Source organism: Ovis canadensis, chromosome 2, assembly GCF_042477335.2.
Source record: "Ovis canadensis isolate MfBH-ARS-UI-01 breed Bighorn chromosome 2, ARS-UI_OviCan_v2, whole genome shotgun sequence".
Taxonomy (NCBI): Eukaryota; Metazoa; Chordata; class Mammalia; order Artiodactyla; family Bovidae; genus Ovis; species Ovis canadensis.
Genome location: NC_091246.1, coordinates 60902314 through 60914903, shown reverse-complemented (window position 1 = coordinate 60914903; position 12590 = coordinate 60902314). Strand labels below are relative to the sequence as shown.

The 12590-nt window shown below is 44.8% G+C and overlaps 1 protein-coding gene across 2 annotated transcripts in view; it reads left to right on the top strand.

The window, feature by feature from the left end:
* The window catches only part of PCSK5 (proprotein convertase subtilisin/kexin type 5), a 503732-nt gene that overhangs the window by 476600 nt on the left and 14542 nt on the right, over nucleotides 1-12590 (top strand). For both annotated transcript variants that reach the window (XM_069576329.1, XM_069576328.1), the window contains 3 exons: nucleotides 551-781; nucleotides 3283-3460; nucleotides 5604-5821. In XM_069576329.1, the coding sequence (XP_069432430.1) occupies nucleotides 551-781; nucleotides 3283-3460; nucleotides 5604-5821 (627 nt within the window). The remainder of the gene's footprint in view (nucleotides 1-550; nucleotides 782-3282; nucleotides 3461-5603; nucleotides 5822-12590) is intronic.

Sequence of the window (12590 nt, the reverse complement as noted above, 5' to 3'; positions counted from 1 at the left end):
ACTCAGGCCAGCTCAGCTATTGGAAATTAACCTGTTATATTCCAGGCCCTCTAATGGGCACTCTGCTTTTCAAAATGACTATAGAAGAGGTTTATGGTTTTTTTTAATCAAGAGGTATTTACAATACACACTGGTAATTGTTATGTTAGAAATAAGCTCAAACTACTAGGAGGTCAGCAGAGGACCACAGAGGAGGAGTTACAGTGGCGAGAAGCCGACAGACTAGGGTGTGACTTTGCTGCCACAGAACTGCTGGTTATTATCATGCTGCAGTTTGGGTAATTATGGCAGCTCTTACTAACATTTCTGAGGTGGCTGCTGCAGGAAGAGACTGCCTGGGGATTACAGAGAAAGTGAACCAGACATTTTTTTTTCTCGTCTTGCAACAAGAATGCCCCACCCTAGAGCCCAACTCCTGGCCCCACACCCTTGACACAGAACCCTAGAAATCTCTGAGCAAGGACGGCGAGCACACTTTTCAAGGAACTGATTCCCTCAAGGGGTGACCTGACTCTCTCTCCCTTGTGTGCTGTCCCCACCCCACCTGCAGACTGTCACAAGTCCTGCCACACCTGCTCGTCCTCGGGGGCCTGCACGACGTGTCAGGAAGGCCTGAGGGTGAGCAACCACGGGACCTGTGTGCCTCACACTGAATGCACCGCCATGGAGTACTGGGACACGGAGGCACAGGCATGCAAGGCCTGTCATGCCAGGTGCTTCCACTGCACGGGGCCCTCAGAGTACCACTGTCAGACCTGCCTGCGGGACAGCCTCCTGCTCAGTGAGTAACTTCTCCTCTGAGGAGAGCTTGTCTTCCCCTCCATCTGGGAGACTACCTTGTACAATGCCTGGTGCCCTGCAGGAATTGGTGTCTTTTTTTTTTTTCCAATTTTTCACACTGTATTTGGAAATTTTGAAGCCTACAGAAAAGATGCAAGAGGGAGAATAGTACAAAGAGCTCTGCACACGTGCCCTGTACCAACTGACCCCTGCTGGCCTTACATATGCTTCCTCTCACGCACTCACCTCGCTATAGAAAACATTGAGGACTTCAGTCTTCCTTATCCATCGGTCTTAGCTCTGCTTTCACATATCTCAGTAAACCTTCTTCCCAGCAGTTGCTGCTTCTTGAGACCATTCCAGATCCCCTGTCTCATCCCAATGCCCAAAGCTTCTTTTCTAATTATCCCCAATCTAGAGTGTTACCAGAGACCACCTCAGGTGACTTCATACAGACAGAAGACATCGTATCACTACAAAGTGATCTTCTAACTAGAGATATAAATTAGACTAGAACCGAGATTTCAGTATTTGTGGTCCCTGCCAAAGCTGGATGCACGATGTCAAAGACCTGGTCTTCTCATATTCTCCCACCCTGCCCCTTACCGCCACCCCATCAGGGTGAGGCTACTTATACACTAGATAACTCCTCTGGAGGTTGTGGTAGTCTGAATAAAGTGAAAGTGAAGTCGCTCAGTTGTGTCCGATTCTTTGCGACCCCATGGACTAGTAGCCTACAAGGCTGTTCCCTCCATGGGATTCTCCAGGCAAGAGTACTGGAGTGGGTTGCCATTTCCTTCTCCAAGGGATCTTCCTGACCCAGGGATCAAACCCGGGTCTCCTGCATTCCAGGCAGACGCTTTAACCTCTTGAGCCACCGGCCTAAAAATGTACACAACCTAATCCTCAGACCCCATGAATATGTTACTTTACATGGCAAAAAATATTTGCAGATGTGATTAATTCAATAGGACTATTCTGTATTATCACTAGGGTCCTTATAAGAGGGAGGCAGGACAAATCAGAGTCAGTAGTTGAAGTCTATGTGACGTCAGACCATTGGAACATTGAGAAGAAACTGGAGGAGAAGGCTACAAGCCAAGGCAGGCAGATGACCTTTAGAAGTTAGAAAAAGCAAAGAAACAGATCTTCCCTCAGAGTCTCTAAAAGGAACACAATCCCCTAGACCCACGTTAGACTTCTGACTTCCAGAATAATAAATTTGCACTATTCTAAGCCTACACATTTGTGGTAAGAGGAACCTAATACACAGGTGCTTCAGCTTAGGGGGATTCAGGCCTCCCCCCTAGTTAACTAGATAACATTAGCTAGACAATAAACCACTGTGAACATTCATCTTTAACAGAATAGCCACTGAACCAAAACTGGCATTGTGCTGGGTGCTGTAAAAGCAGAGATGAATGACATGACCGCTGTCCCTAAGCAGCTCAGAGTCTCCAGGACAGAGTTTGGGTGGATCGACAGCACTAACAGCAACGCTAATATCATTTAGGGGTTTTTGGTTGTTGTTCCCACCAGTGCCTGTGCAAATGCTGATTGAAGTCACAGAGACAAACCGGCTTCTGGTCTAGAGGTTTGTGACCAGTGGCTCATATTAATAAGGCAGGAGAGCCTGGCTTCTGTTCTATGAGGTTAAGCAGAAGTCAGGGAAGAAGGTGCCTCTAAGACTGCATGTTAAACTGTGAAGCCAGAAAATCTCATGTTTTAACTTTATCATGAATCCACCCTTGCCTTCCACCCCCTAAATACTGTCAAGGAAGGTGAAAAGGCAAGAATCAAGACTCCACCGGGATGGGTGGAGGAAGGACTGGGGTTATGTGGGGCTGAACAACAAACCCCCTACTCCTCTTGCTGAGCAGAGGATTCATGGTTAGAATCTAATTCTTTAAATACACGGCCAAAAAGAGTCTCACTGCCCAGAGAACTTTGTGTCTCAATGGTAATGTTGTATGTCTGTCCTCCTACCACTGAGGAAACAAAGTTTAAAATTTCATTTTAATTCACTTGTATTTCAAGAGTCACACTGTCTGGATAGCACAGCAAAGCTGAGGGTAAAATCTCATAGTTTAGGCTAAAAATAGTTGAAACTGTAAGAACTTGTCATCGCACTGGCCCTGCACTCTGTTTTCTTCAATGGAGCCCTGATTCCTGCCGTCCCAGTGCCCCTGCCCCAAATGTTCTCCCCATCCTGGGAGACCCATAACTTCCTCCTGCACACTCTGACGACAGTGGTTTCTGTCCTGCCCACCACAATCCATCCACTGTGACTTCTGTTTTTCCTCAACTCCTAATGACCTATGGTTGATTCTTGGACATTCATCTTAGCTCCTTAGATATCCATCAGCCCACAGCGTCACTGTCTCATTCCTCCTGCATCCCCTCTCATTGCCCCCAATCCCGGTAAACAGTGGGGAGCATATAGAGCTTTGGAAAACCCATGTCATGCTTGACATCAAGTCAGACTCTTTCCTCCCTTGGCAGACACAACCTGCGTGCAGGACTGCCCCGAAGGCTACTACGCTGATGAGGACAGCCACCGGTGTGCCCCCTGCCACAGCTCTTGTAGGACATGTGAAGGACGACACAGCATGCAATGCCTCTCCTGCCAGCCAGGCTGGTTCCAGCTGGGACAGGAGTGCCTGACCCAGTGCAGAGAAGGGTAAGGTGCTCAACACACTAGCCCATAACCACTCCAGATCTCACTGTTGGCAAACCCATTCTGCGTATGAGGAAGCTAACTCTTGGAACACTTAGATAGCCAGACTGAAGTCTTACTGCCAGTAAGAAACAAAGATGAGAGTCCAACCCAAATGTAATTGCTCTCTAGAGGATTTCAGCCAGTTCACAGTAATGGAAGAGGAAACAGGAAAGGCAGAGGGACCCAATGAAATAACACACAGTGTCAGACTGTCAAGTCAGACCCATGTGCCAAACATCACCAATCGGAAGGACACAAAAATTACAAGGCAGAGGTGATTCTTCTCTTAGAGAAGTCCATGACCATGAAGGTAGGTTCTTTCTCCTCTGGATCTGTTCTGATCATATTTAATACACGAGGTCTAAGCAATGGACATGGAGCATTGATTTTTATAAAGGGCACAATTTCCATTAAATATCTCCACTTTTACCCCACTAATTCTCCAACCTGCCATGCCCCCATTAATCCACAAATTGCAGGTTTCGCTTCCATAAGCAACCTAGATACACAGATGTGTCCTTTTAAAAGCATCTCACAGATAAGAGCTCTCCATCCTATGCTTATTCTGCTAGGAAACACTGTGAGTGTGTTTATCAGAAGGTCTGGTTACCAGCACATTTGGAAGAGGATTTGACTGGGTCATCTCTTCTGCCACCAGGCATCCCCAGAAAAAATAAAGACTGATTACAGGTCTAGTGTTAACTCTTCCTCCCCAGCCAGTAACCTAAAGCATTGAGAGTTTCCAGACCCAAATTGCAGGGCTATAATCTTGGACTTTCCCCAGATGCTCTTGACCAAATGCGCACATCTCTTATCTTCAGTTCGGCAGCAATTACTGCTTGTATCATTGTCTTGCGTTTTGATTCACCTCATTCATTCAACACATGCTTAATAAAGAGTTAAGGTGAGTAATACAAAGACTTTGTAAGAGCCTATTCTTCTTATATATCTCTTTCCCAGAAAATTATAAGCTCCTGGAAGAAAAACACATCTTACTTTACACACAAGTTTCTACAACATTCAGCACAGAGCCACACACATTAGCAGCTCTCAAAACACACCAGTCACATAAATCAATAAAGAAAGGTTCCTGCCAGACTAGACAGGGAATGGGATGGCCTGGCTCAGACCTTCATCTTTATCTTAGTAAGTGCTTGAAAAATCTGGATGCCATATAAAGAATCTCCATCTTCCTCAAATCAAATCATGAGATACTCTTATGCAGACACACACACACACACACACACACACACACACACAAATCTGAAAAGATTGCAGAACATGCAATTAAGAAAACAACTACTCCATAGTAAGTGAAGTTCCCTTTTGGAAGTGAGGTACAAGTTGCCATAAATCCCTTAAATGGGGAATAAATAGGGTATTAATTAGATATAAGTGGCTATTTTATTGAAATAGTTCCTTTCATAAAATCGCTGATCCACATGCATAAACTTTGTATGTTAAATCCCCTTGAGAAGGCAGGTGTATACTCTTCTGTACCCTGACCCCACGCATATCATTATTTTGGTGTTTAACCTCAGAACGTTTTTAAGGCCCAGTTACTGTTTGTAATTATACACGAGATCCTCTTCCAGGCTATGAGGTTCAAGTGATTTCATAGTCACCTCATGCAAAAAAAAAGGAAGGGGGGCATCCCTGATGACTCAGACACTAAAGAATCTGCCTGCAATGCAAGAGACCCAGGTTCAATCCCTGGATTAGGAAGATTCCCTGGAGAAGGGAATGGCAATCCACTCCAGTATTCTTGCCTGGAGAATTCCATGGATAGAGGAGCCTGGCTGATTACAGTCCTTGAGATCTCAAAGAGTCAGACTTGACTGAGCAACTGAACAACAACTTGGTGTGATCTGTGCTAGGTCCTTCCAGGTGTGTCATCTAACTTAATCCCCACAAATAGCAGAGAGGGATTGTAATGTCCAATTTATGGATAAGAAACTGAGATTCAATAGATGTATTAGTATAATTGGTAATGAATCTAATAAGTAGATTCTAAAAGCACTCAGTTTGTAACCATGATTTTTCCCACCACACCCAACCTCTGAGCAAGCTTAGTACTGATCCTTTGCTTCTCTCCTTGGTTCAGATATTATGCAGAAAACTCCACAGGACAGTGCAAGAGGTGCAGCAGGAGCTGCAAGGCCTGCCAGGGACCGCAGCCCACAGACTGCCTGTCCTGCGATCCATTCTTCTTTCTGCTCCGCTCCAAAGGACAGTGTCATCGCACCTGTCCAGAGCATCACTACGTGGAGCAAAGTACCCAGACCTGTGAGAGATGCCACCCGACCTGTGATAAATGCAAAGGTGAGGGCCCATCTAATCATTTTGCACGTGAATGGAAAAATGCAAAGTTTTTCTTTCTGCTTCGTCCTTCTCTCCTTTCATCACCTTTGGAGTTTCCTCTTGCTTGCCAACCTCACAGCCCATCCTCTCTAAGATCAGCACCCAGTGCTCTCTTTCAGCTTCTGCGCATCAGTCCTCTACCCCTAACTGCTCCTGCACCACACTGCTGCCTCATCAGATCCTCCCATCCTTCAAGGCCCAGATACAGACATCATCCCCTACAGCAAGTGTTTTCCACCTACTGCCTTCCTTCTCTGCCTGACTAACTTGGAATCTGCCAGGCAGAATTAATTTCGTTATTTCAACAACTATGTTGGCCTAAAATTGTTCCAAGCTCCATCTTCTTCTCCAGAGACCTACTTGTCTGTCTCAGAGATTCTTAGAATCAACATGTCCCAGAGTAAATACAATCTGGGTTTCCTCTGATATTCACTCCTTCTGTTAATGGATCCACTGTCCAACCAATTGCCCAGGTCTGATATCTTGAAGTTATCTTTCATTTGCCTCCTGTACACTCACATACCCTCCAATAATGGTAAACTTCAAGGGCTATTTATTCTCCCCACTAAACATTTCTCTGCTCAGATTTCTTTCTCAATTCCTACTATCCTGATTCTTTATTCTTAGCATCTTAGATGATCTTCTGAAATAGTCGGCATACCACCCCAACTCTGGTCTTGCTACTCCATACCCAGGTCATCCTGCACAATAAGTAATGCCAGAGCAATCTTTCTAAAATTCAACTTTGCTCATTTTTCTCCATAGTCTGACATAGAATATTATGGTGAATTCCTCTCAACATTTAAGAAATAAATACCTCCTATGATGTTTTTATTCTTAAAATATATTAGATTAATATTGATGGCTGGTAGGATACATTCCAATCATCTTGGCTATTAACTTGCTCTTTTTCTATATAAATTTTATAATCAGTCACATATCATTTAAAGAATCCCTTGGATATTAATGCATTGCCCTGAAATCCATCTTTACAATCTGGAGTCATCACGCTTATGAACATGGTATAGCCATCTCTCCAATCTATGCACTCACTCTTTTTCCTGATACTTTAAATAAATGTTTTCTATCTTTAAAAAGTAACTGAATTCTTTCCTCAGTCAGTCCTCTTAGTTTATGGTCTCAACTCTCCTTCCATATACCTTGAACCTGGAACCACCCAGAACCACTCAGCAGCCACCAAATAGATCATCACTTTTATTCCTTCATGACTTTTATCTGTGCATTTCTTCCTCCTGGAGAACAACACTATTAACTCTCAAGTTAAAGACCCAGGTTGAATGCAGTCTTCTCTGTGAAGCTTTACTTAGTCTTCCCAGAAATCTTTCTTCTTGCTAATTTTAGTCACAGCTGTTTTTACATTACATTTCAATTAAACATGTCTGTCTCTCTCACTAATTGTAAGACCCTCAAAGCAAGGACTGGACCACATTCATTTTATAGCCCCTATTTCTAGTCTAGAGTATCATACATAGTAAGTTTTCATTAAGTGTTTACCAAATGGATGAATGAATAGAAAACAAATAAATTCTAATCTCTTTTTGCAAATCAAAAAATGTCAGGCACTCTGTAACCAACCAGTCCTCTGTTAAGCTCTCAGACTGATCTTTCTACCTGACTAATACTGTAGGACGTCTCTCTGCTAATAAGACTCTCCATTGATTTCAGGGTAGAATCTTAACTTAGTAGCTTTGCATAGGAAGTTCTTCATAATGAGACTCTGCTCATAGTCACCTCTCACCCCTCCTCCTCCTCCACCATCCTCTTATCCAAGCACAATTATTTACTGTAAACCTGAGCCAACCATGCTGCTTCTCCTTCTGGAGTACTTCTCCAGCCTGTTTTGTCTGGCTACCTCGTTTCCACCCATTAGAGTCAGCACTGTCTCTAGAAAGCCTCCTGCAACCAGTCTCCACTTATCTGTGTTTGATAAGTACTCTATAATCATTCACCTTTTTATTTATGCAACACTTATCAAGCAGTATGACCCAGACAATATCAGTACAACTGTGAACAGGAAAAACAAGATCCCTGCGGTCAAAAGGGCATATTTTATAATTGCTTGCTTACTTTTTTGTCTCTCTTCCTCTAGACTGAGATCCTCAAAGGCACACAGTAATGTGTCTTGCTTACCTTGGCATCTTTAGCACTTGGCACGGTCACAGGAATGGGTGGCAGCGACAGCGTGTTACTTCAAGGGCTCCTGCGGGCAATGGTGGGGACCTCAAGCCAGGGCAGCAGAGGTCTGGTTTGCAGGAAGAGCCCCGCACCTGCCCAAGGCCCAGGTTATGGTAGCAGCTACAAATGTCCGTTTAGTCAAGGCTATGGTTTTTCCAGTGGTCATGTATGGATGTGAAAGTTGGACTGTGAAGAAAGCTGAGCACCAAAGAATTGATGCTTTTGAACTGTGGTGTTGGAGAAGACTCTTGAGAGTCCCTTGGACTGTAAGGAGATCCAACCAGTCCAATCTAAAGGAGATCAGTCCTGGGTGTTCATTGGAAGGAATGCTGCTAAAGCTGAAACTCCAATACTTTGGCCACCTGATGTGAAATGTTAACTCATTGGAAAAGACTCATGCTGGGAGAGATTGGGGGCAGGAGGAGAAGGGGACGACAGAGGATAAGATGGCTGCATGGCATCACCGACTCGATGGACTTGAGTTTGGGTGAACTCTGGGAGTTGATGGTGGACAGGGAGGCCTGGAGTGCTGCAATTCATGGGGTCGCAGAGTCAGACACGACTGAGTGACTGAACTGAACTGACCGCGGTCCTCAACACACCTAAGGCAGGGGAGCTCTGCGCTCTGTACAATCTCTACCTCAATGCATCATGACCATCAGGATGCCCGCCCCCGCAGCTGAGGCAGACAAGAAGTCCATCTCCAACGAGGAAGTGATGGAGACGCTGGAGGGCATGGCACGCGCACCGGCTTTCCAAGAGCACCACAGGCCTCCTCCACTTCAAGCGTGAGGTGGAGACTACAGTAGTCAGTTCTTTCCTGGCCCGCCTCCAGGGCAAGACCAGTCAGCTCAGCAGCTTCGCTGACGTCCTCAAGGTGAGCACGGCAGAGTTCAAAATGGATTTCACCACCCGCCACTATGGGACTCCTTCACCTGTGATGGAAGGAGTGAACAAAACGCTGCCGCGACAGGCCAAACCAGAAAATGGCTCCTCCTGAAGGAGGAGGGCTCGGAGAAGCTGAGCGAGGAGGTTTTGCTCGAGGAGCCTAAGTCTGAGGAAATACGGCAGGTGACCCCGGCTGGCAGGAGGTGACCGACCCGAACTTCCACACATTCAGTCTGGGGGACACTGGACCTCTGGGGTCCAGCACGACGGGTCTTCCGAGCCGCGGGCGGCTTGCGCGGGGTGACACGTATACAGGCGAGGCTTACAAAGCCGTGGTTTGTGGCCTCCAGGTTTCTTTTGATTAGATCAAACACCTGAGTGAGGCCTCAATTAAGAACTGGTTTCTCAAGCGGCAGAAGTTTCTGCAGCTGAAACAGCAGACAGAAGAAGAGCGCCAGAGAGGCAGAGGCACAGGAGGAGCAGAGCAAAGGAAAACAGAAAGAACTAGAGGAATTGGAGAGAAAGCATAGAAGCTTCCGCAAGAGGGAACTAAAGCAGAAGGGCTGGGAATTTCATCAGAATCTTTCTAGAAGCTGCAAGTAAAGGAGCAAAATGCTGCGAGGAAAACACACACACACACACACACACACACACAGAAAGGAAACCACAGCAGGTCAGGAGGAATCTGCAGCCCATAATGCTAATTGCGGGGCGGCTGAGCCAGGCCAGGGTACCGCCCCGCGTGGCGCTCACGGTCTCCATCTCCAGCCTGGGACCGCCTCTTCCAGCTAAGATGTAACCTGTTGGGTTTTTTTGAAACACCCAGCCACGACCTCCCTCCTCCTTCGCTGGTTGCAACCGTAACACCCGCCCCCACCCCACCCCCATTGTCTTAACACGAAGAGGGGAAAAACTTGGTGAGAAGGCTCAATACAGTTTTTGTATTATTTTAAAGTAACTCTAAGTAACATAAACATTCCATTACTCATAGCTGCTGCTGCTAAGTCACTTCAGTCGTGTCCGACTCCGTGCGACCCCATAGGCGGAAGCCCACCAGGCTCCCCCGTCCCTGGGATTCTCCAGGCAAGAACGCTGGAGTGGGTTGCCATTTCCTTCTCCAATGCGTGAAAGTAAAAAGTGAAAGGGAAGTCACTAAGTCGTGTCCGACTCTTAGCGACCCCATGGACTGCAGCCTACCAGGCTCCTCTCCATCCATGGGATTTTCCAGGCAAGAGTACTGGCGTGGAGTGCCATCGCCTTCTCCGTTACTCATAGCTGCTGCTGTTGCTGCTGCTGCTGCTAGGTTGCTTCAGTCGTGTCCGACTCTGTGTGACCCCATAGACAGCAGCCCACTAGGCTCCTCTGTCCCTGGGATTCTCATAGCTAGAAAGTACTTATAGGCTAGTGGAAAACCTCAACTATCCTGGGAATGGTCATGTGCTTTTCATAGTAGTCCTAGAATTTCTTTTTTATGTATCTCACAGCATGGTGTGTCACCTCTGATCAATAGAAAGATAATCTAAGGCAGATATATATTAGTATTTTTCATAGTCACATTTTGAAAATGAATAAAATTAATAATATATTAATCAACATAAAAATGTTTAACATATCAATATGAAAATTATTTAGATTATACTTTCTTTTGTACTGAGTCTCAAAATCTGATGTTTATTTTATATTTATGCACAACTCAAATTGGAGTAGCTACATTACAAGTGTTCAATAGTCACTGTATGGCTGCTGCTGCTGCTAAGTTACTTCAGTAGTGTCCCACTCTGTGAGACCCCATGGATGGCAGCCCACCAGCTCCTCTGTCCCTGGGAATCTCCAGGCAAGAATACTGGAGTGGGTTGCCATTTCCTTCTCTAACTGTATGGCTAGGAGCTACCATATTGGACAGCTTATTTCTAATTTACAACAGCGGTTTCAGATTGTATTTTAGCAGTAGGCCATCTTCTTCAGATGAAACCTTTGGCTGAATCCTATTATGTAAATAATCAGGGCTGCTGCTGCTGCTCAGATTGAAGCAGAACAGCATATCAGAGGCCCATCTGATGCCCCCATTTGTCCCCTCCCAAGCACTTCCTGGCAGTTCTTGAGGTAGCTCCATGAATCCATAGCATACAGTGGTACCCATTCTTCACTCATCTACAACTGATTTTAATCTTTCAAAGCGTTACCTTCCAAATAAACTGCATTTAAATAATCATTAATTTGTGTTCTCCCCCCCCCCCCATTTCAGAGGCATGTATAGTTGCCGCTCAGAACTTTTAATCAGGATCAGATAACAAACAAGAGATTACAGTGAATTGGGGGTAAAGTGGGAGAGTAGTGGGAACTTTGCATTGTCATTGGCCCTGTGATAGTAAATATTGACGTTCTATGAGGTTTTTTGGAAAGTTGAAGGTAGTACCTCTGCTGCCACTGTTACTAGATATGAGGGGCTTTCATTCCATCTAGGATTGCCGGATAAAACACTGTATTTTAATTTCCTACATATAAAAACACAAGTCTCAACTCCCTAGTTCAGTGCAGTGCTACTTGGGGGAGGAGAAACATTTGTTAATAGTTTCTAACCAGGATCAGGCCACCATCATTAGGTAAGTTAATGTTTCTTAACATCAGTCAATCAAAACAGGGCAACACCAGCTTTTTAAGAATTTTGTGGGGATTGGAAAAATTTTTAGTGATGTCAGCACAGTTTGAAAAAACTATGAATTTATTTACTTGTATTTGGGATTTCCTGAGTGAATTAATGATATGGTTTGGAGCATTCCCAGGCTCAAAAATTCACCAATACCTTCAGGTAATGGAATACTTGTCAGTATTAAAGAGAGATGAGCTATCAAGCCATAAAAAGATACAGAGGAAACTTAAATACCTATTAGTGAAAGAGGCAGCTCTGAAAAGGCTTCATACTGTATGATTTCAACTATGTGACATTGTGGAAATGGTGTCGTTTAAGGGGGGGGGTTGGGGGGTGGGATAGGGAGAGATGAATAGACAGAGCACAGAGGATTTTTAGGGTAGTGAAAATATTCTGTATGATACTAAAATGATGGATACATGTAATTATACCCTTGTCTAAACCCATAGAATAGTCAACACAAAGAAGGAACCCCAACGTAAACTACAGACTTAGGGTGATTATAATATGTCAAAGAAGGTTTATCTTTGTTTAAAAAAAAATTCCATTCTGGTGAGTCATGTTAATAATGGGAAGGCTATGCATGTGTGAAGGCAGGAGGTATACAGAAAATCCTTGTACTTCTCTGTCAAAGAGTTTGTTGTAAACCTAAAACTGCTCTAAATGAATAATAATAGTAAAGTCTTAAAGTTCATCAACACAGCCTCCCTGAGACGGTATTCCAGGGATGGCGGGACATAGCTGGCTGAATCTTAAAGCCACCCTGAGTGTTTGTGCCTCCCCTCCTGTATTTGACATGAACCCCAAGTATTCCTGGTCAATGCTTTCTATCTTTGATGTTCATTTCTTCTGCCATCCTCTCTTCACCTACCACACACATCCTTTACTGGTTAATGAATCTTTGTGCTGCCTTCTGATTTTGCAATATAGAGACTGCAAAATTTGGGGACAAGCTTTCTCCTGGGTTGTAAACTGGGTGAAAGAACAAAGGATGAC